This window comes from Molothrus ater, chromosome 3 (genome assembly GCF_012460135.2).
Source record: "Molothrus ater isolate BHLD 08-10-18 breed brown headed cowbird chromosome 3, BPBGC_Mater_1.1, whole genome shotgun sequence".
Taxonomy (NCBI): Eukaryota; Metazoa; Chordata; class Aves; order Passeriformes; family Icteridae; genus Molothrus; species Molothrus ater.
This window is the reverse complement of record NC_050480.2, coordinates 96,527,628-96,553,159: the sequence shown is the minus strand read 5'-3', so window position 1 is coordinate 96,553,159 and position 25,532 is coordinate 96,527,628. Positions and strand designations below refer to the sequence as shown.

General features: G+C 37.3%; 1 protein-coding gene across 6 annotated transcripts in view; it reads left to right on the top strand.

The window, feature by feature from the left end:
- ADGRB3 (adhesion G protein-coupled receptor B3) overlaps positions 1-25,532 on the top strand; it is a 446,791-nt gene that overhangs the window by 328,319 nt on the left and 92,940 nt on the right. For all 6 annotated transcript variants that reach the window (XM_036381331.2, XM_054514463.1, XM_036381328.2 and 3 more), the window contains 2 exons: positions 21,517-21,643; positions 23,265-23,368. In XM_036381331.2, the coding sequence (XP_036237224.1) occupies positions 21,517-21,643; positions 23,265-23,368 (231 nt within the window). The remainder of the gene's footprint in view (positions 1-21,516; positions 21,644-23,264; positions 23,369-25,532) is intronic.

The following is a 25,532-nucleotide window of genomic DNA, read 5'->3' as shown; positions in this document are numbered from 1 at the left end:
CTGTATAGAACAATAAAACCTGAAAAAATACTTCTTATTATCATTGAATTGACTATGGTATGCTTTATAGCTTGGATTTCTCAGTGTGCCAACTAATTAGCTTCACAAATTACTAAAAAATTCAACTGTTTCCAATTGATTGTTAAGAACGTATAAAATAGTTTCTGCATCATCTAAAAATGAAATATGACCTTTTAAATGTTTAAACTTTACCTCCCTTTTTTGTGAGTCATGATACTCAGGTTTATGTTCCATATTATATTCCTGTTGAAGCAGCATTCACACACTTAAGATAAGCCCAATGCTTAAAAACACGTTCAATTTGATTGTAAAGTATGTATTCAGATTATAATAAGTGTTTCATATAAGCACAGAGATTAAGTCTCTTAACTGGCAAATGGGGAGCCTGTCCACCCCAGAGATTAGGGTATTTCACTTTTTCTGTTCTGAGCCGGAATACCACAGTAATTTCAATTCCTAAATGAAGCAGTTTAAATACACCCCTGAGTCAATTACACAAAGCCAACACTTCAAAGTCAGGGCAAGTGGCTGTAGAAATGTTTCCTTCCTCCTCTCCCCAGCACACACACACACAGAAGCCCGTATATGACCTTGAACACACACAAACCTGCTCCAAAGCCATCAAAGCCAGCTGAAACTCTTCTGCTTACTTCAGCTGGTTTTGGATCTTACATTTGCATTTGTAAAACAGCTCAGCTCAGTTCTGAAATCTAATAGGTCACATCTGTGCAAATTCTGAGACAAGCATACAACAATTAAAAAAAGAAGTCTTGCAGCTTTCTAAGCCATGAGGATAGACTGCCAAGTTTTACCTTGTCCAGTTCCCAAGTTTATGCTCAAATGTACCCACTACAGCACAGTCCTATTACAGTCATTGGTAGTGGAAGGCACTTCAGCACTTTCAGGACTGCAGCTCCCTTTAGAAGAAATCACTGGCTCGTAGCACATATTGAAGGCAGTTGCTCAAGAAATCATTTACCTTTGCCTCTGACCCATTCCCAGTTGAATGTCTTGTAGGCTTCAAAACTTGAGATGATGTCAATTCCACAGCTCCCCAAGACAGTATGATCAAGGCTTCGTTGTGTCTACAGCTAAGAAGTTTTCCTTAGGAACTCCTACTTCAGTCTGAGCACCTTTTTCCAGTCTCTGGCAGAAAAGAGCAGGAAAGTACTTTCTCTTCTGGCAACCTCTTATACATGAGAAAACTGTTGTCATGTTTCCTCTCAGGTTTTCTTTTTTCTCAATTGAATATCCCAGTTGTTACAGTTTTTCTCATAGTCATGTTTTCTGGATCTTTTATTGTCTTTGTTGCTCTCTTCTGTGCTCTCTCCAATTTTTTTGCCTTTTCATCAAGCACTGTGTCTTGAACGTTGCCCTGATGCTTGGTTTCAGTAGAGGATTAAACTATCAAAATATTCTCTATACATATATATGTTTCTACTTTCATTGGACGTTCAAAGGAAGGGGAATATTTCATGTCTCACATTTCTTGGGACACTAAGCAGAATAGAAGATAGTAAGATCAAACATCAGATCACAAATTTTGTCAACAATATATAGCCAAATGCCAGCTATAGATGTAGGTCTACTTGGGCATCATAAGATTCCAGTAATCCAGTTCATACTGCTGTTGCTTGTCTTTCAAGAGTTAATTTCTTCTGCATATCCTCCAGATATTTTGCATATTCCTATCTGTTGGATTTTGCACATCTTTCAGTCAGATGAGTTTGAAATCTGTGTAATTAGCTATTTTTCATGTTAGTCTTGAATTAAAATACCTACTACCTTGTGACACAGAAGAGAAGGTGGGAAGAAATAGATCTTTTCTTAGCTCTAAGTTTTTAAAATATGTTACAGGAAATGAATGCAAAAATGATGTGGCTTTCATATGTTGCAGAGTTGACTCATAAGCTAAAGAAAATTGGCAAACAATATTTTAGTGACCTGTTAATCTAATGAGATTCCAAAGAGGAACTGCAGAGATGAAAGATTATCTGGAAAGAGAAGCAATTGTGGTTGATAGTGAATACAAAATGAAATACAGTATGTTGCTGTAACTTCATAGCTTGAGTCATAAATATATACACATTCTGTTTGTGTGTGCATGAGCTTTCCACACAATTCCCTTGGGAGTTAGTGAAGAATTTGCTTTTCCAAAATAAAGCTTTGGTATTTTTATATACTGTCTTTTCTTTCATGAAGCAACCTCCTTTCATTTACCCAAAAGAAAAAATAAACAGTTAAAATGATTATTCTAGCTCTCTGTGTATAAGGCATGGTGTGAATTTGTGAAAGGACCCAAAGGTAAAAGAAAACATGTTGGAGTCACACAATAGCTGGAGGCCTCTTCCTTTCATTAATATGATGACTTGTCACAGAAAGCAGTGCTTACATTACATGCATTTATGGCTATGTTCGATAAGTTGCCTCACAGACACAGAAGCAACATATCCAGAAAGATCTTCACAAAACCTTAATGTGACCTTTTCAGGTTCTGGCAGCAATTTCACAGGAAATCTCTGAACATGAGTACAGACAAAGAAACAGACTGTGTGCTGACTACACTAGGACATACTCACATAAATTCTTATATAAATTCTGTGAAACAATACACAGAATTAGCAAACAAACAGGTTGCTGCTGCCGTTTGCATTTCAGATTTCAAAAGCACCATTTCATTGTATACATGGTAGCATTAGAACCAGATTATTCATGGATTTAAATATGTAAAGATAGGACTATCCACACGTATAACATTGCATAGACAACTCTGTGAATGCTTAGAATCTCAGTTATATGAACAGTGATGTTTCCTGTATATCTAGGTTTCCCTTCTCAATTCAAAGGAACAAAAATACTATGTAAGCAATTTAATTTCAAGAGAAAAACAAGATTTAATGGCAGACTATTTTTGAAGTATTCATGAAATCTAATGTTGCAGCTTGTTTTTTAGTCTTTACATTTTTGTCTAAAGTAATTTTTACAAAGTTGATTAAAAGACTACATCAATTGATTTTTAAATCAGAAATTAAGTGTTTTGAGAAAAATACTGTTCTCACAAACACCTGTTTTCCATGATTTGATGGAACATTCATTCATATAATTTTTCTATTTTTTCTAATTAACTTCTAATGCTATTACAAACATAAATTAATATTAACCAATAATTTAATTGGTATTCATTTGTCAAAAACTCTTAAATATTTATTCCTCATATCCAAGACCATTTTCCCTCATGTTCTTATCCCATTCTTCACTTTTGCAATCACCTTTCATATACACCACATTTACTACAGGCTTGAGCAAAACTTATATTAACATCATGCAGGTAGTGCTGGATTGGTCCTTCATCGTGAAGCAGTTCACATACATCACTGTTAAATGAGGATAAGATATTTGAAAACGTGTTAATTTGCTGGGGGAGGTACATAAACATGCTGAACACAGAAATCACAAAGATGTTTTAGGAAAGTTTACAGAACTTTTAATTAAAGTGCCATCTGCTATGTACAGACATAAGAGAATTTCTTGGACAGAATATGCACAGAGGCATTATGCAACAAGCTCTGCTTCTTCCTGACACCCGTCACAAGTAGTGCAGTGTTTCTTTTCCTCAGAGCTGCTCCAGGCCATGGTCTTTCTTGAGTTGCATTGCCCTCCTTGTATCCCTAGCTGTACTCTGTCAATAAGGCCTCCCTTTCCTGCCACAGTTCTCACTTAACACTATGAGTAGCACAAGGGCAGCTGCATCAATAATACTTTTTCCTCAGATGTAAGCATTCATTTTTTTAAAAGGTACTTCCATGGAACTGTCTCTACTCAAACCATTTCAAGTCAGCAGTGAAACTTTACATGAGTTTCACATGATTCACTCATGGAAAAACTACAGTATCCAGGTAGAAAGTAGAGCAGCATGGTCTCTCTTCCCATCTACTGACTTCTGCTAGGACTTGTACCAGCATTTCTCCCAGTAAATGTACATTTCCCAATGACATTGAACAGTAATGACTGACAATTAAATGAGACAATGTTAACATGAACTTTGATTAACAAAGAAACATTTTTTGCAACTACTAGAAAATATTAATTGCCTATTGATATTGCCAATAAATAAATAAGGTGGGGTGTCTTTTCCTGGATGTTCAGCACAAGTCGTACTAACAATCTTGTATAGGTACTCTGGACTTCAAGTGACTTAGGAACTGAAGCATTTGAGAAACATCAAGACAAATAATTCTATATCATGGAAATGACAAGGTTGGAATGTATTATCAGTCATTTTTCTTTTAGAAATTGGTGAGGAGGGGCTGATGAGGTAGAAGAATTGCATTACATGTACAGAGGGGGCCTTTAAAGGATGTTTTGATAGAGAGGTGTGTTTCAATGATTTTCATTATTATTTGCAATCAAGTTGGAATTGATTGCTAATTCTGCAAATTGTTGCAAAAAGCTATTAAAGTAACATAAATCTGTTTACAGTATTTGCTCCACTCTGGGTTTAATCATGAAACATAATTTATATTATTAATAGAAATTATAGTAATACTATAAAGGTCATTTATTTGAATTTACATTTTTTTAAAGGTCATCAGGATTAAAGTTCAAGAATTATCTGCTCTGATTATCAAGTACAGCAGCATAGTATCTTGCTGTCTAGAATATGTGACCACTGATCCTTACTTTTGAAATTTAATTCATTGATGTTTTGTGATTCTAAGATGGAAATACCTGTGATTTCACATGGAACTTGAGCATATTAATACCTTTGACTATATGAGGAAATCTGATGAAATCACTGGCATATGAAGTTATAGACATATTTAAATTTTATGCTGATCTATGGTCTCAGAGAAGTAATGGATTACGGCATTTTTGAATTTGATTTCCTATACTAAAAATCGGAATTTTACTCACAGAAAGTTATTCCAGAGTTAAAATTAATGAAATGAAAAACAGCAAAGACTTGAAGACAACGATTTCAGTTAAAGTGGAATTAATTCTGTTTAAAATCCATTCATTTTGATTTTTTTATAGTCAACTGATTTAAAAACTGGAAATTTGTGAAACATAGAAAAATGGAACTGTCAAATATTTGACATTTTAAAGTGATTGAATTAATATTTTTCTGAAGAATTTTTTTTAAATCTCATCAAAGTAATAGTACTAGTATTCTTATAATTCTTCCACAGAAATCTACAGGAAATTACAGTTTGCATTGTACTACGTATTAGGATTAATTAAGATACCATTGAAAATGAAGGATGGTTTAATTCAACTAATGTTGCAATCATTTTAATTGGTTATAACATTAGATGGCCTGAGAGATAAAAAGATATTAGACATTAAAACACAAGAAAAGTTATAGCTGAGGTCATTGTTTCTGTATTTCTGACCTTGAGTGAGTGTTTCATTCCTCTATTTTTCCAGAAGTGCTAGCATGTTTGCATATTCGTTTCTAGCATATAACCTTTAGAATGAGTTACTCTTTAAAGCATTTTCTAGTGCTATTTTCATACGCACCCGCTGTAAAACTAGATATTTTACTCATCGAAAGCATAGGGCAAGAAAGAGCAATAAAAATTTTCTGAGGTAAGTTAAAAGTGGTTTTCTGTTCCTATAAAAGAACTCCTCTGTACATTTTCTTTAAAATGTCATGACTTCAAAGTTTGATAGCTGACAGGACTGAAGGGTTAGAAGCAAGGTCTGTGAGTCCAATTGCAAAGCTGAGGATTTTTCCCTTTACAAGTTATTGCCTCTAGCCCTGCAGGACTAGTAGGTATTGGACTTAAAAGCAGTGACATTTTTAAATACAGAGTAGATGCTACTGGCTTGGGATTAAAACTTGACCATTCTAAGGGTCAGGAGGTATAATTTTATAGAGAAAAAGGCAATGCTGTGAAGAAAAGTAGCAAATATTTTTGTAAGTTCTTAACAGTTAAGCTCGTGCACAGAATAAAAAGTGTGAAGCCATCGATAGTGTAAATCTAAAAGTAGACCTTATGAAATATACTGAAATCAGACAAGATACAATAACAAATATCCCTACAGGAGCATCTGTTAATAAATTCTTCTTAAGTAATTCTTAATAATTCTATTAAGATATTTATTTGCGCATATATATATATATATATATATATATATATACACACACACACACACACAAATACATATCTTAATAGAATAATACATTTCAGGATGTGAATGTACTTGTAAAATCCCAAATCTACACTATAAATTTAAGTACATAAGATATTCTCTCTCATATGAGATAAAACATTAATTCAAAGCAATAAAGATTAAATTCTGTTCAGTGTCCACTTATGTGGTGCCAAGAAATTAAATTTGTAAGTTTAGGATGTCGTAGCACCTCACTTTATGTTGAGATGCAGCTAAGATACTGCTGTCTCAGCACTATGTTTTGGGTTTAATATGCCTATAGAATCATAGAATTAGTAAGGTTGGAAAAGACCTCTAAAATCATCAGGTTCAATTATCAAGCCATCACTGCCAAGTCCACCACTATACCATGTCCCTAAATGCCACGTCTACAAGTCTTTTAAGTAACTCCAGGAAGGGTGAGTCCATCACTTCACTGGGCATCCTATTGCATTGCTTGACTAGCCTAATCTTTCCTAATGTCAAATCTGAACCTCCCCTGGTGCCACTTCACACCATTTCCTCTTGTCCTGTCACTTGTTACTGGGAAAAAGAAACTGACTCCTGCTTTACTACATCCTCTTTCGGGGGGTTGTAGAGACCAGCTTCTTTTTCCAGGCTAAACAACTGCAGCTTCCTCAACCACTCCTCACAACACTTGGGCTCCAGACTCTTCACCAGCCTTGTTGCCCTTCTCTGGACTCACTCCATCACCTCAATGTCCTTCTGGTACATTGTCATTCAGTTCTGAGGGGCCCAGAACTGAAGGCAGGACTTGATGTGAGCCTCACTAGTGCCAAGCACAGAGGGACAATCACTTCTCTGGCCCTGCTGGCCACACAATTGCTCATATAGGCCAGGATGCCATTGGCCTTCTTGGCCATCTAGACACTCTTCTGGCTCATGTTCAGCTGCTGTCAAGCAGCAGCCCCAGATCCCTTTCTGCTAAGCAGCTTTCCAGACACTCTACCCCAAGCTTGTAGCACTGCTTTGTTGTAACTGAAGTGCAGGACTTGGAACTTTGCCTTGTTGAACCTCATGCTGTCATTCTCAGCCCATCGATTCAGTCTGTCAAGATCTCTCTGTACAGCCTTCCCACCCTCCAGCAGATCAACACTCCCACCCAAATTAGTGTCATCTGTGAGCTAATTGAGTTCAATTCCCTCATCCAGAACATTGATAAAGACTTAAATAGGATCAGCCCCAATACTGAGAACTGAGAAACTCCACTAGTGACCATCTGCAAACAGGATTTGACTCCATTGACCAACACTCTCTGGGCCCACCCATTCAGTTTTTATGTAATGAGCAGTCCATACATCCAAGCCATAAGTAGTTAATTTCTTGAAGACAATCCTGTGGGAGACATTGCCAAAGGCTTTACTAATGTCTGGGAAAACTACATCTGTAGCCTTTCCCTTATCCACTAGGCAGGTCACAGGTTGGCTAGGCAGGACCTGACATTTCTAAACCCATGATGGCTGGGCCTCATCCCCTGGTTGCCCTGTACCTGCTGTGTGATGGCCCTCAGGATGATCAGCTCCATGACCTTTCCCAGCATCAAGGCCAGGCTAACAGGCCTGTGGATCTCTGTACCCTCCTTCTGGTCCACCTTGTAGCTGGAAGTCACATTTGCCAGCTTCCAGTCAGTTGACTCTGCCCTGGTTAGCCAGGAGTGCTGGTAAATAATTGGTGATAAAATATTGGTATAAATTGGTGATAAATATATTGGTGATAAATATATTAGTGAACACTTTCAGTGCTCCCTCAGTTCCCTTTAGTAGATTCTGTCTGTTGCTGATGTGTTTTTTAGTTGTCTTTTACAACATTAGCCAGATTAAGTTCTACCTGGGCCTTGCCCCTTCTAATTTTCTCCTTATATAACCTTCTGGCATCCTTGTAGTCTTCCTGAGTTGCCCGCCCCTTCTTTCAAAGGCAATATACTCCTTTTACCCTGAGTTCCAGCCAAAGCTCTCTGTTCAAACAGAGCAGTCTTTTCCTCTAGTTTGTCTTTTGGCATGTGGTAATGGCCTGCTCCTTCATCTTTAAGATTTCCTTCTTGAGGAATGTCTGGTCTTCCTGGACTCCTTTTCCTTTCAGGACTTCAGTGACACTTCCAAGCTAGATGAACCATTGTCCTTGCTGTTGTTCAGGTCTACTTACAGAGCCTCACACTATTAGGCCAGGGCACCTGAAAAGTCAGAGAAAATGTGCCTGCTGTTCCAGACATTAAGTGTGTTCTGCCAGGGCAAAAGTGGACAGGGAATCCTCCATATTGTGCATTCTCTCTGCCTGTCAGGCCTGTCACAGGGAAAGCAGAGTGAAATTCCAGTGGTGTCTCTCTCTCTTTCATGCTCTGTCAAAGGAGCATGAAAGTAACCAAAGGAGTTCCTCTACCTGGGTGCCCCTCCCCAGGGTGTGCTCACTCCTCCCTTCTGCAGAGCACACCCTGCAGCTGACTTCTGAGTGTCAGCATGTTCCCTGGAGCACTGTGGGCAGCTGCATCAGTCATGCTGGGTGCAGAGCTTAGAGAGGCTGTAGCTTTCTGCCAGGTGGATGCCACTGCTTCCTGGTTGAGCTTGCAGGGTTTTTGTGCTCTTCCTGCATACCCTGCACCAATTGCCATGCCATGCCCTGACTGGTAGTGCTCCCTGAGGGATTCTTTTTTTACTGGGGGGCTTGTTCACTGTTGCTTCTGGCCCTGCCCAGGTCTTGTCAGCCACTACCACACAAGCTGCAGGCTTCTGTCAGCTCTCTTAGCTTCCCTGATATTGCCCTGGTTTGGGAAACCCCATTTTACACTGTGCCAGAGAGCACCACTGCCATTTGTGCCAGCAGTGGATATGCTCCCCTCAACTACATACATGCAATGTGAAACGAGCAGCAAACTGAAATACAATTCATTTGAAAGCAAATCATTTAAATCAGGAATAATAATTTAAGCATAAACTGGGCTGAACAGGCAAAAGATTAGTCTGGCCCCAGCATCCTGCCTGCTACAGAGCCTAGAAGAGTACTTAATAGCAAGGTAACAAATGTCTAGAAGAGTACTTAATAGCAAGGTACTTATTTAGTAGCTATTCCCCTGGTATGCATCCTAAATTCCGACACATTTGGGATGTACAGTCAGGTTTTTTATCTTTGTGTGCTGTAGCCTCATAAGATTTTTTTTGTTTGTGAGTTTATCTAATTGCTCTTTCAGTCCACATAATCTTCTGTCATTTATAAGCTCCTGTGGTGACAGCCTCCATCATTTAACTATGCCCTGTGAGAAAAAAAAATTGCCTCCTATTGTTTGTTTTAAATACACAACCTAATAACTTCATTTAATGCCTTTAGATCATGTATTACAAGGAATAACAGTATTTTCTGGTTCACTTTTACCATGGCACTCTTACAAATATTATCAGAGCTCCCTCAACCACCTCCTACCCAGACTGGAGGGACTTACCTTATAAAAGCTGTCCCATGTTCTCCAGAGATCCCTCTAGTTCCACTAGATCTGTTAGAGTTAGGAAGAGATCAGAACTGCATACTGCATTCAAAATGTGGGCACACCACAGACTTTTTTAGAGTGGCGTAGTCATTTTTTTGCTATTTCCAAACCCCTGCTGAAAATGAATATAACTGAAGAACACATCATGCACTTGACATGCTCCAGCATCTTTGAATTAAAATATACGCATGAGTTTTCTCCAATGCATAGTCAATAGAAAGATGTTTGCTTATATGTAATTTTCGATATCATTTAGCTGTCTGAGAGATCAAAATATAGTGCCAGGTTCTAATGTGAGTTATACTGAGGATATTCCATTGAAGTTGACAGGTCCAATCAATATACAGCATGCACAGAGATGAGGTGGATTCATGACATTTCCTGAATACTACATGCACAGACAATAATTGCAACTGCTCTCATTATGTAATTTCTAGGAGATATATTCTAGCTAATACGTTTCATGTACTATGTAGTCTGTGTGTAATTCAGATCAAGTAGTGTAATCCAAATTAATTGTATTCTTTTTTATTGCACTTTTAAAACATCAAGTAGTGTGAGAACATAACAGAATGTAAATTACTTCAAAATGTAAAAAGGCTCTCTAGCAGTTTCTCTTTACAATATTATGTCTGACTGAAGGGAGAGGCATTTCAGATTTGAGTTTCCAGCTAAAGCATGCCACATATGTGACATACCACAGACAGACAGACGTGAAGAGATATGCCTTTCACGCCAATGAGAACAAAAAGCTGCAACATTAACTGAATAATTTTATTGTATATGTTTTAGATACATGTATTTTCAATATCCTAAGTGATACAGTTTGATAAATATCAAAAGTGCTGCAAGCATCTCTACCTCTGTGTGAAAATGGAAGGAAATAGGTATAGCACTGTATTTGGTTGTATTTATTTTTAAGGTAGAAGAAATTTACCTTCAGATTTTGGTTTTGGCCTTCAGTCCTAGAGCTGATCTCTGCCTTATGTTGAGATTTAATATGACACTGTCTGTTTCAAGGCTTTCTGTTGAAAGCTACATAATCATTAGTGTACTAACACTGATTATTGTAGAACACTTTTTCAGTTCTTTTCTATTATATCTGAAGGCTGAAGCCTATACCAGTTTTGTGAGTAGATAGAAGATAACCTCATTGTTACAACTCTTGTATCTGTAGAGTATTGGTGCTACTTCCCATCAGGAAGACACACACAAACAAAAAATTTCTGAGGAGATGAAAGTGGATAGGCTAGTAATCTTTACTCATTTGTTCAGGCACTTTCTTGGCACCTACTTAAGGCACATACTCCCCAACACCTCCTCTCTTCCCTTTTTTTAGACTGCGAAAAAAAAGCACTTGTCCAATCTCTTAAACAATTTATTCAGTTTTTAATGCCAGCAGTCACATTTGTCTAAACATTCTAGCTGGCATGTGACTAGCTGAAATGGATTTACCAGGCGAGTAAGAGGACTTAAATTCTGTAGTATTCAGTGCAGTAAATTTTTCTGAGACTTCCAGATATATTGTTATTACAAATGCAAATTATCTGTTGCATTGTGAATGTATCAAACATATTGTACATGTGCAGATTAAATTTGAAGCATGTCCACAGAATCCACCTGTGGGCCTTGAGGACCACAGTGGCCTCCTCTGCAACATGTGCCCTTTTACTATTGAGTGGCCACAATCCCAAGTACATAAAGCTTGCTGTTCAGACGTGGCACAGTGCAGACCGTCACTCTTTCCAGAGCATCTGTTTTCATGTTTTGTGCAGTGTGATGCACGTATCCTTCTTTCATGCACTCCTAGCCAAAACCTCAGTGAAACACTTAGGGTGTTATCTCCAGAGATTATAATCATCAGCTGGCTTTTTTTTAGGCAACACTACCATTACACAGGTGTGAAGAGTTATTAAAAACATTGCTTAGCTGTAATTTACCTTTCTGGGCAGTTGGTTTGTACATACAAGCACTCAGGAAGATTCAGATGAGCAGTACCTCACGTGGCTGGAGTCCAAAGAGGGTACTTTGAGTTTGGAAGCTAAGCAGACACATTAATAAGTCCCAAGGTAATAAACCTGACCAAAAGACAAGAACATCAGTGCTAAGATTAACTTAGAAGAGGCTAAAAAATTCACTAAGGAGGTGTCTCTTGCATTTTCTTTTTCTTTTAACAAGAGAACCTCCATTTCCTAAATCTGTACTTGACTTTGTTTAACGACAGTGATTTTCCCACATCTTAAAACTGAAATTGTAAAGACAAAAATGACACATTACTTTATAGTGATATAGAAGTTAGGTCTGTGAATTAGAGAGTTTTCAATATACATCTTACATCTACCAGCTTAGCAACATCTGGATTATTTACTTTCAGTTTTTAACCAGATCATAGAATCTCTGAAAAAGCTTTGTGTTTAGCTGTGTTGCATTTAATTTCCTCAGAGCTGGGCATATACAAAGTCAGCGCATCTCAACTGCTCACTCAGATTTGTTGCATTGCCCCATTTTAATTGTTTGAGTTATTGTATGAGATACAGAGATACCCACTACTCAATCCTTAATGTGCTTTGCCAAACCTCCTCTCCAATCATTGTACAACTCTGGAGAATCTTAAATCCAGAGGATATTTTGTGGTTTATATTAAGCTGTTTTTTCTAAAATGCTCAGAAGAACCTTAGCATCAACTCTCATCATGGTACTTAAGGACGTTATCTCTCTGTCAGTCTTGACTGTGGCTTTTATTAACAGTGAATTGGCTGATGCTTAGAACATGGACAGCACATGTATGAAGCCCTGTACTGTAAGCTTTTTGTCTGGTAGTTCAATGGTTAGAAAGCTCACCCAAGATGGGAGAGACTCAAGGTGGGGGTCTCATCATTGCAAGATTCAAGGCCATTTCGAGAGGAGTGGATCTCTGTGCTGCAAGAATGAAATTTCCATGCTATAAGAATGAAATCGTTAGGCTGCAGGACATTTTGGAGTAAGGAGGCTTGTTATTCACCAGTAATCTTATTCTTTCCTATTATAACTAAATATTGACTATCTGAAAGGGAAAGAACTGCTCTGTTTTACATTCTGTAATTAAGGTTATTGCGGAAGAGAAAATACCTAACCAAAATGTAAAGCATCAATCCTTACAACCCCTTGTCACTGGCTTATTATGATGTGTCTGATCTCAGTCAAGAGCCAAGAGCAATCTATATGCCTTTTTCCTACTGAGATATTTGTATCAAATGTGTTTTTAATGTGCAGCCTGATAACCAGTAAAACATTTGGTGCAGATTCAGCCAGGATGCATGCTGACTCACCAAAGAGAGAATAGGGAGATAAGGATTACTCTTATTGAAGCAGCTGTTAATTGGCCAGTGAGGTACAAAAGATAACATCTCATCTAAAAAAGAGACATCTCTAAGAAAAAGAATACTCATTTTAATTAAAAGGGGTGATCAGATAATCTCCCAAATAAGAAAGAAATCAATGCATTTGAAGAAAAACAGATTAGATCTGTTTAGGCTTCCGGGAAGGACTTACAAAAAAGGATTGGTTATAAAAAGCAAGTGTCTTACACAAGAAAAAGGACATAACCTGAGGCCTAACATATAGAGAAGATAGAACTCTTTGTAAACGAATTTTTAAGAAATGTTGCAGCCTAACAGCTGGATAAAAGGGGAGACATAATCTCCATGTCAGTAGAGCAAATGTCAGTTTTATTTTATTTCCCTTTTTTTTTTTGTTACAAACATTTGTAACTATGTCCTATTTTTTGATTTGTTGTTTGTTTTATCTCAATGTGGCTTGAGTTAAGTTTGTTTTCAAAGTGTAAGGAGACAGAAAAAGGTCTTCTTTCTTTAAAATTGTACACTAGGGCAATAATTTATCTCCAATTGCCATAGCCCACAGCATGTTCTTCAAAGAACCCATGGATAACAGTTGTTGGATATGCAGTAGGATTGTGTAAGAGCAGCAGGTGGTATCACAAGATACAGGGGAGGAGATGCTGACAACTATGAGTGTTCTTAGTCATACAGCTAAGATATGAAGGAACAAATATGAAATCTGAGGATCTTCAGAGAACATGGAATACTGAAATTCGAATGCTTAATCTGCAGAGTAAGTAACATTGAATGTGGCAGGAACTGGAATGAAGATGCCAAGCCCTGTCTTCTTGCACTATGGCTACAAAGTCCTTGCTTTGCTTTACCTTCTGGCCCGATGCATAATTCTACTTCAACAAGAAGGTGTGAAAGTACTCTTACACCTACTTACTTACATACGAATATGCTGTAGTTTGGGGTTAGGTCGTTTCTGCAAGTCCTTATCCTTTCAACACCCCTCAGAAACAGCATGAAATTGAACTCACATATTCTCAGAACCATTGAGCTACAAGATAAGAGGGAGACTCTCCACTGTCCGAGGTGAACGTAACTTGAGATTTTGAAAGGTAGTGTGTAAACATCTAGCAGCAAAGAAGAGCTCTCTCTCACATGCATCACGACAGCAATGAGCATCATTACAGTGTCTGACCACTTAACATGTTTGCTTCTGCCATTCTTATTATGTGTCTTAACATTTTTCCTACATTATGGTCAGTATCTCTGAAGTCTGATCCAAAGCATTCTTTGAGGAGGTTGGACATGTAATGGTTTTGGTTTCGTCTGCCCACATAATGTAGGATAGCATAGGATGTTGTGGCAGAAACACTAACAGAAGCCAAATCTCTTATCTTTCCCTCAGGTGTTTCACACCTGTTTCTCTCCCTGCTTGTAATGCTGGCCTTGAAACTTGAACTAAGGATACCATGCTTTATTGCTTGTCTTTTGGAAGAAACATTAAAAATAGATACCAAGTTTTGACATTATTAATTTCCAGGATAAACTTCTGAGCTCCTAACCTTTCCCAGCCTCTGGCCATAGGCAATTTACAAGGTTCCTTTTTGCTAGGAGTCCATGTGAATAATAGTACATTATGAAAGATTTTTTTGGTTGATCAACTGGAAAGCACCACATGACAATTTTTCCTTGGTTCACCATAAAGCTATATACATATCTGTAGGCTAAACAAAAGAACATGAAAGATTTTACTGATTTTGTAAGGACTGTGTTGCATTAAAAGTGTAGAAACTGGGAGGAAAATAAACCTTTTACTTTCCAGGTAGTCCTCAGAGATCAAAGGGGTTCAGTACAGCTAGACTTAATTTCTGATTATAACCAATTCAGTTCTCTAAGTCTGATTGAATTCAATGAGATCTCAGATGTACCAGTACTGTGGGTATCATTCTCAATTGCAGATTTATCAATTTTGTGGTTTACCAGTTCAACACTATAAATCTGGTCCAGGTCAATACGAACTTCCATGAACACAGATTCACAAATCATGTGGTTTACTTGTAAAACACTAAGTCTGATCATGAAGTTTAATAGGAACTTTCATGAACACAGATTCACAAATAGTATGGTTTGTCAATTTGACACAATAAGTCTGTTTTAGTTTGATTAGAGCTCTGCTTCACATAGTTTCTAAGAACTCAACAAGATTTCCTAGACAAGATAGGAAGATTCAAGATAACCTGGGAGGGAAGTGGGGCCTCTTGTCTGCACCAGTCATTCTGGGGGTTCATGAGGAAAGGAGACATAGTTCTCAAAAATTCTAAATAGACACCAACATCCTTGGCCATTGTGTACACAGTACTTCAATTGTACTTTCTCTGAGACCATCTGCAGAGTCAGACAGAGATAAAGCTATGGAAAGTGATTGGTATCCTTCCAAATTTTTGATGCACCAATACTCATACTCATCTTCTTAGGAGATTTTCTCTATAATTTTGAGAAGGGGAGGAAATGGTCTTGTTCAAATGCAATCCACTGGGCTTATTAGGATGCAGAAATAGAGTGAAGGACTGTTGTTTACCCAATATTGTTCAAACACATGAATGAATCCCATAACTCAAATAATGATAAATCTGTGTAGTAGCAGTAGTACAGAGGACCACTAATCAAGAACTATGCAGTAGGAGGCAGGAAACTTCTAGTATTTGTTTCATCCTGGTTTTGTAATTTAATTTATTTAAAATTTCTTTTCATTTTACGCATTGATAGACTTGCAGTATGCTATTAGAAGGGCAACTATTGATTACAGCACACTTCAAACATACTGTGTGCTAGATCACACCCTAAACTGTATGGACAGGGAAATATAGGAATTAATAAGATATTACCACAAACATTAATACTCACTTCCATAATTCTCCTTTTGATGAATCATTTATCTATTGCAGCTAAACAGATAACCAAGGCAATTTTTGATCCTTCCCATGGAGCTTTCTTTAAGTTGTACATTATTAGAAAGTTAATCTAACAATATATGCTTATAACTACAGTGTCTCTGTTACAAATCCTACTTTTTACAGTTTAATATCTCTAGTTTAAATCATATTAAAATAAGACTTGGTTTTCAGCCCAGATGCATGTTTGTTTTACAAAACAATTATTTATATAGGATTTAATTTTAATATAAAGAGCAGTGAGAAAATTAAATTTTCAAAGATTTCTGTTTTCTTTGACAAAAAAGATGTTCACAAGTATGTCTTTGAGGAAAATTAAACAATTCAATGTCTGAATTAGAAAAGTGGCCTTAGCCTTTGGGAAAATGAACTTCCTATAGTATTCTGGTTGGAAATCCAATTGCAAGATATTCATCTCCCAGTTTGTTTTTCTGACACCAGAGAAATTCAGACATCCTTTTTGGGACTTTTGCAGTATTTTAGACATGTAATCTTAAGGCAGTTGGTTTTTTCAGTTTTATTTTTTTCATTTCCACAATTTCATGGTTTTTGGTTGTTTTTTTTTTTTAGTTCTGTGAGGGGAAAGAAAGCCCTAAGTCATAATGACCTAACATTAATCATATTAACAATTTCAGGGTAAACAATACTTTTTAAAATTGCCGTTTTATGGGTGACATTATTAAGGAAAGTGTGTTCATATCTACGAATTCTTTGTCTTATTTTTTAATCTTTTTTCTTTATATTACTTTTTTACTTTAGGAAAGACTGTGGCAATAAACCAGATGTTGCCATATAGTGCTGGTAGGAATAGGACTGATCACAGAAGAAATTGTGCATGCTAGGAGTTCGGTCATGTCTCAGAGGTATGAACATGCACAAGTGAAAGGCAACTCCTGCAACTGAGCCTTCTCTATGGCTTCTCTGGGATTTTAGATCCAGGTGTAAAGAAGCAAGCAGGTGTGGGAAGGACTTCATCTTCACTAATGTGCCAGCTAGAACATCTGAACAGGCACAGTGATATTTATAACCTGCTATTCATAAGGGCCACAAGCTTTTTTCTTGCCTTTTGCTGGCTAAAAAATTCTGATATTTGCATTTTCCATGTACTTTTTATCATTATAGATCATTCTTTACTGAGAATGAAGTTGGAATATCAAACTCTGTCCCAAAGGAAAAACAGCATCTAGTTGAACAGAAAAATAAAATTATAGAAATGTACACACACAAGAATTAAGAAGAATTAAAATCATCTCAGCAGAAATAATATTATAATTTCTTAAATTCTGTGTAGTTTACTTTCTACAAAGCTGTAATTAAATAATTAAATAACAGCTTCTTGCTGCTAAGTAATACAACAAAAAGCTTTCTTATCCTAATTTAGCCAGTTACCAATTAGTAAAGAAATTACTAGAGTAGACTACTATTGTAGATGTATAGCAAGATGTTAACTCTTTGTTTATGATTATCAAAACCCAGGCAACTACTTGGATCACTAGTTGCTAGTCTGGGGAAAAGTGTTTGCTTACGTGTTGTTAGCTACTTTGTCTCACAGAATCTCCATAGAAAAGTTAAAATCTTTCATTTGAAAAATCTTGCTTCAAAATACACTAATAAAGTAGATAGTGTATGGTGTGAGGTGAAGTCCTTTATTAAGTGAGTGTGTCTGATAACAAAGTCAAAACTGATTTTTTATATATCAGGAAGTTAAAGTAAACAAACCAATACAATTAGTAAAATATGTATATTATTAATTGTATAAAAAAATAGTAAGTTGTTAATAACCATGCCATGAGACCAAGGCAAATACTACAAAATAAAGGAAACAGTTTCTAGAATATAAAATGTGGCCTGATTGTCATTGTCAGATAAGCAATTGTGTCATCAGTGAAATTTTTGTTTTAGAAAGATGGTCCTGTCTTAAAACAACATTTCACTTTTGATATCTGAGATAGTAATATCGGTTTTTTTCAGTACTGAGCATAGTTATGCAATATTTTGTAATACATTATGTGAGTAAAACTCACTTTTTTTTCCTTCCATATAATACACCTTTAAAATAATTTTCTGTATAGGATTTGGCCATCGTTTTTGTTGCATAGAACTAGGAAGCTCTCCTTAAACTCTGAAAAGGTACTGAAAAGACACTCCCATATTCCACTAGCTGCAAGACTCCTTGGAGAAGGGCACACTTACAGATAAGCATTGGAGCTGAGGGTGTTCTTGGTCGATATGCCATATTAGCCATAAATCCTTAGGCTCAAATTACATCCTATTTAGAATTTTTCCCCCTATTTCCCTGATTCTTCTGCTTTTTTTCCCTGCCTCAACTGCAGGATGACACAAGATCTGCAATGGTGAATCTATGCTTCTTGGGAATTCCTTTGCTTCTATCATGGGACTGCTGCCAGGTTGATTAAATCATCTGTAACTCAGTAGAGGAGTACAAAAATTGCCAATAATGGGCATGAACCTACATCTATATTTGCTAGATATTTTCAATTCAATAATTTCCCTAGATAAAAATAGAACATGTGTTAATAGTACCTGTCACTCCTTTATAGCTTTCTGCATAACAAGAAAGATCCACAGGAATAATAGGTGCCCTTTTGCATATTCATATGATAACCCTAAATGTTAGACACATAGTCAAAGAAAATCACACTGAAAAGGAATGAAGCTTCTAAGTGTGAGATAGATTCTGGTTAGACCAGAAGAGTTGCACTACAAGAGGGACAGATCATAGATGGAGTGCTTCATAAAAAGTGTTGCATTGAGATGTACTGAATGCAATATATCCATTTTTATTCCGTATTTCCATTCTTTATTTACTTATACCTAAAACCAAATCATTACTTTATGTCAACAAGTCAAAATTACCAGCATCTCTGAGGGAATTAGTAATCATGCTTTTGCTGTTCTGCTGGCGTAAGCCTCATGCAACAAATTGCAGTTATGCTTTTCTTCTGGTCCTTCTCATTGCTCAGTCTCTTTCATGGACTTAGTGTAACATTCTGTGCAGCTTCTATTAGCTGTAATTTCAACAGACTACAAATGTATTTATTAATGAGGCTTTTTTTTTCTTTTTAGCTGCACTGATTAGAAGAGAGGAAAGGAACTTATTTAATGAATTTTGATCTGCAACATATAAAAACATAATGCTGTTCAGCAATAAATTGAAGTGTATCACTGAAAAACATGAACAATAAAATGCAAAAAGTGTCCATATTAGACTGACTTGGCTCCTGACATGATATCTTATTTTGGAGTCCAATTAGACTGCTTTGTTCATTTCAGACTGCTTTTGGAAATTCTACAAAATTTTCAGTAGTATTGAAAATTTTTGCAAAATATGTATTGAATTGTGGTTCAGTTACTCTATGACTGGAAATTTCTATTTGTGCAAGTGACTTGAAGAACTGAATGAACCAGTGTAAATCTGCTGGTCTGCCCATGATTTATAGTACTTTAAATATAATTATGATTTTAACAGATGCTTTGTTTTAAATGAAACTGGTGTCTGTGATTTTATAATTTGAACTTCTTTAACTCTTGTGCATTGGACACCATCTGCAAGGATTTAGTGCTAACTGGATATATTGTGTATCCAATGCTTTTCAGCATAGAGTGAATTCAATTTATTAAATCTTATTCTCAGGATGAATAATACCACCCTTTTGTTTTTAAATATGTCAATTTCTCTTAAGCTATCAATCTTTAGTATTTAATCAGAAAAGATAAATGCATCTCATTTGGCCTTAACTGTGTGCCACAATAAGAGAGGAGACAAGAAAGATAATAAAATAAATTGTTTAAGTTATCCAGAAGATAATGCTTTTGAGTTTAAAATATGTAACTCTATTTTTCAAAGTGGATGTTGATTTAGGCTGTGGCTCTCTGAAAAACACAATTTGCAAGGGAAAGCTAATAAACTGCTTTAGTGGCTTGAAGAATTGGTGATTTTCTCTCAATTGTTTCCCTCAGTCACTGCTTGTTTTGTTTATTACAGGATTCTGTTTCAAAGACAATAGTGTGTAAGGGTTACATCTGGTGTGTTCAAAAACTAGTGGCACAAAATGCTGAGATGGCCTGGGGTGAACTGCACTCTGAGAGCAGGCTTTGGGATAACAAATTGCCTTTGCATGAGGGCCCTGGCATATAGAATGACTTACAGAGGTGTGTTGTCAAGGCAGAAGAGGTGAAACAAGGGTGGTCACGGGGACTGGAAATTTTTATTCTCCCTCCTGCTTTCTTCGACCTTCATTTTTCTTTTTTTTAAGTCATTTAGTGACCTGAGGTGAAATGGACAGGAATTGACAGCACACATGCTGTTGCTGGCAGCAGAGTCACTGCAGTTGCTCCTTGGACATGAAAGAAGGGGAAAAAAGATGAAAGAAACCCAGTTGTTCTCTAAATATAACACATGTAAAGATAATATGTTTGCTTCAGTTGAAACCAACCCCTTTTTCCTGTAGAAAATATTTCCCCCTCCCCACCGCAGTTCAGGAAAGAGGAGAGATGATTTTCTGTCTCTCCCTCTCCTTCTCCTTGCTTGCACAAAGAAAACGTGGGTTGATACCATTTTTATTGTTCTGCTGGGGTGGGTTTCAGACCTCACATTAGCATATTGAATGTCTAATTGAATTCGGGGGCTGTGTTAATCATCGTGTTTTGTTTAGGGGTGGTTGGTGAAAGGTGCCACCGACTGAGTGCTTTGGCTTGGGGTTAGCTTGGTGCTGCCACCCCAAGAAAAAGACTCGAGAAGGGGGAGGGAGCCGGGGAAAGGCGAGTTGGCTGAGTGATGTCTGGAGGGCGAACTCGTGTGTCTCTTTGGTGATGTGTGCTGCTGTACTGAAATCCACCCCTCTGCTGGAGCTAAGGCAAGAGTTGGAGGCATCTGATGCTGCCGTTTCCAGGGTGAAATTTCTAAGGCTGCTAGCTAAAAACAACAACCAAAAAAAAAAAAAAATCCCAAATCCTCAGCAAAAATAGCAGTCAGAACAGAAGATCCGGCATCTCCCGGTCCAACTGGCATAACCCAGGCAGACGTTTGAGAACCACATGCTTTTAACCTAGCCACACACACGAGGGGGGGGGGGGGGGGGGGGGCGGGGAGTGGAGAAAGAAAGGGACCAAAAAAGACACCGCAACTACAGAACATCACATTTCTCACAAAAGGCCAGAAACAGAGCCGGTAGGAAAAGGAGAAAAAAAAAAAAAAAAAAAGAGAGAGAGGGAGAGAGAGAGAGAGAGAAACAAAGCCTCCCCCTCTTCCCCCGATGAGTTTTTCGCAGTGCTCTGGTGAGGCTCGGAGGTGGCTGGCAGCGCAGGGGGCGGCTGCTGCCGCGGCTGGCGGGGCTCCGCGCAGCAGCGGCCGGGCGCTCAGCACCGCCGCCCGGACAGCTCCGCGCCCGCGCCCGCCCTGCCCCACAACAAGTCCCCGCCGCCGGCCGCCAACTCCGCGGCGCGCTCCTCGCCGTCCCGCTGCTTTGTCTCCTCGCGGAACCGGCCGACAGGCGTAATTACCCCCGTTTCCCCCACCCCCTCCTCTCTCTCTCCTTTGCAGGAACGACTCTTTGGGAACCTGGTCCACCCAGGGATGTAAAACTGTGCTTACCGATGCATCCCATACGAAATGCTTATGTGATCGTCTCTCTACCTTCGCCATTTTGGCTCAGCAACCTAGAGAAATAGTAAGTAACAAAGAGGGGGGGAAAAAATCCAGTTTTAATGGAAAAGGGAATGCGGGGGGGACTGCGGGGGGGAGGGGGGAGCTTGTCCAGCTTTCCTCTCAGGTATATTGCAGACGTTGCATTGAGGAATTGTTTAATATTGCAGGTAGTCAAATGTTAGTCTCCTGGTGTCTTCGGTGTCTCAGATAAATGAATTCCAGATTCTGTGATACAACTAAATCCTAGTGAAATTTGCATGCTCTCGAACTCTATAAATTTTTTAGAGAAAGCCTTGTAATTGTGGTGCAAATGTGTAGAAAACTTTTGTATTGAACGATTAGGGGAACGTACAGGTCTCTATTATTGCTCTTGGTAGGAAAACCCTAGATACTGTAGTTAAACAGATTGCAGATCTGCATTGGACATTTTCAGCACAGATTTTCTATGTAGTCTGTTGATATGATGTAAGAAAAATAATCAAGCTTTCACGAGAAAGAGAGGACATTAAGTGTATGAGCAGACACTCCCAATATTATTGAATGTAAAAATAGCTGAAAAGCAAGTATTTGTGAAGTTATCTTGCTAAAGCATGATTTCCTTTTCCTGGTTTTGGAAACATACAAACAGACTCTTTTTAATAGCAAAGTAAATCCATTTGGGAAAAAAGTGGTTGAAATAAAATACTACTTTCTGCCTGAGATATGGCCTAAAAGTACATCTGTCTTATATTCTATTTGGGTGGCAAAAGATACCTTGATAAATGTAATTTACAATACATCCCTGAAGCTTAAAAAGCATTTAAGTAAACCAGGCATGATATCCTTTAGAACTTTTAGATCTAAATTTTTTTCCATATTTATTAGTAGAACCCATGTCTATTTCAGAATATGAGCACATATATAGAGAGAGGAAAAAACTGACCTGATACCTGAGGATAATAGCTTCCCTTAGAGCAGGGAAAGCTAGTTTGTTTTCAAGGTCATCAATTTATTTTCATTTTTTATTAGCACACAGAGTAAAAATGAAAAAATTCTGAATTTGAAGCTTTTTTTTATGAAGGCTTATGATACTGTTGCCATAGATATCCTGCAATTCCTTCTAGGCCCAAGGAAATTAAGCATGTGAGAACAGTGGATTGAAGTCAAAGTTATTAAAAGTCAGAAAGTTTGGTCATTCTGCAGCAAGCATGAATCAAATTATGGGACAAATTACTGGATGGTCTTCAATATATTAGAGTGAAACCAAGCTGTATGTTTAATGCACAATTATAAATATTGCTATTCTGAAGAGAAGTATGTCTTTTAATTGATGTTAACTGGAGAGTCATTTAAACTTGTGCTAACATCATAGTCTCCTGTTACCCTGTAATATTACTAGTTTATTTTTCAAAGTATCATGTAGGTATTACAAGGCATTTTAAAGCTCAGAGGCCTCTGAGGAATGTATTAAGCAGATCTCAGAGTTATGTAGGGATCAGTTTTGGAATTAAGTTGATTTCTCCCTCATAACCAATATTACCAAAACAATCTGCGGTAGTTTGTCTGCTTTTAATTTTGCTCTTTTTGCTTTTTTTTTTCATTTGACTTGTTGGTTTAAGTGCTGAGGATGTTTTTTCTTCATGGTTGCCTGTTGTAACTTACAGATCATGGAATCATCTGGTACACCCTCAGTGACCTTAATAGTAGGCAGTGGTCTTTCCTGCTTGGCTTTGATCACTCTAGCAGTTGTCTATGCAGCATTATGGAGGTATGTAATGGGTTGAGAAAGCTAAATGTAAATACACTGTTATATTTATTTGAATTGCAGTTTGAAAAGAGCATTAGAGCCCACATTTATTGTTTGGAAAGTGAGGAAAGTGTAGTGCATGCTTTGATGCATTTTTTCATGAGATTGATCAGTTTTACTGGTTTGGCCTGCTAATGATGGTAGAGCCCACTCTTCCCCACTTCAGTGGGAATGGTATTTCTCTTTTGATGGGGTATTCATAGTGCTAAATGCAGGATTCTTATATATGATGTATTTCATGTGAGGCTTCTGGCCTATATCTTTAGCTGCTTTTCTCCCATTTACATTTTTAAACAAAACTTATAAATAAAATAATATTGCAGTGGCGCATTTAGGGAGATTCAGTCAGCTGATTTCGAGTTTGTTCACATCAGTTATAAGTTTGAATAAAGACCATAAAACTAAATAGTCTTAAATAGTGTGATGGTACATCCCAGTGATAGATTTTCTTTCCATCCTTTGTATGCAATATTAAAATACTGTATTGACTTAAAATTGCAATAAATACTTATGGACTAAATTAATCTGAGAAGTAATGAGAAGTAGCATAATGTCTTAGTGCAGAAAAATAAGATAAAAAGTCATGCAAAGTAATAAATGTTTTTAAAAAGTGAACATGGATTCTCGTTTCGCTTTTTTCAATAATTAAAGTAAAATAGATTCTTATGAAAGTAATAAGAAATAAGGGGATGAAACAATAAATTCTAGAGTAATCTAAAACCAACCAATAGAATTTTGCTTTTAGAAGCAGCTTGATAATTTTGCACCCATTTCTCTATCACTCTTATGTACCACAGAGACTGAGGATTAGAAATATATATATAATTATTAAGAATATCCAGTTACATAAGTTATCATAAAAGACTATAAAAATTATCAGTTCTTGTCTGTCAAAACTAAGAATGAGAGTACTTCAGGATATAATTCCCATCTAAAGAATTATAGTGTTATTTTTGCACTCCCCAGTATATTTAGCAATTGGATAGAAATACTGTCATGCTCAGTGTAACTGGTCTAATCCATTATTTAAATTAGATACAAGGAAGAAATTCTTTACTGTGAGGGTAGTGAGGCACTGGAACAGGTTGTCCATAGAAGTTGTGGATGCCCCATCCCTGGAAGTGTTGAAGCCAGTTTGGATGGGGGTTTGAGCAACCTAGTCCAGTGGAATGTGTCCCTGCCCATAGCAGGGGGTTGTAACTGGGTGATTTTAAGTTCTCTTCCAACCCAAGCAATTCTATAATTCTATGATTCTGTGAATTTCTAAGTGGAGATAAAATGTTATGTGTTATGGCTTAAGTCAATGCTGTGAGCTCCTGTTGCACTGCGTTTACTCAACCACTAAGGTCCTTTGTAATCCATGGGCACTCGGTGTTGGGAATTGGCCCAGGTGAATCAATAGTTAACAAGTTAGAAAGTAGCAGTGGGCTCTCTGTGTGAGCAAAGGCACACAGGACTTCTTGTATTTGCTTGGAAATACATCAAACCAGTAGGTTGCTATATTTTAAGGAAGAATGTGGATTGTGGTATTTGGGTTGTTCTGTCTAACTGGAAAAATGTAATCTACATCTCTTGATATGCAAGCAAGAAGGACTATAATTAATTTCATGACCAAAGCTCAGCATTTCTTGTGGGTTCAACAGCCTTTTTTATTACTTCCTCAGAGTCAGCTATGGGTGTACATCCCAGGAGGAGACAGCAATATTAACTGAACTCCAGTGAGAAGCATATAGTAGTGGTCATAGCATATATAAAGATCTGGCGTGGTCTTCAGAGGAACTGACCACCCTTAACTTCCATTTTTTTTAGTAGTCAGCATTTACTGTTAACAGCTCTAAAAATCAGGTCAGAAGGGCACTTCAGTTGTAACTATAATCATTCTCATTTTGTCCTGTAGCATATAGAAGGACTGTATACAGAAAAATGAGAACACTTGCATCTTGAAATCAAATATGTGATAAGACTTTTTGACTTTTTCATCCTAAACATATTTGTAAAATGAATATGATAAGTTTGCAAGGGTGACTGTGATGTTCACTGCTATAATTTAATCGTTCTGTACACATTTGGATATTTTTTGGTATTCAGTCTTATAAGTATATTACAGTACTATTGGAACATCAAG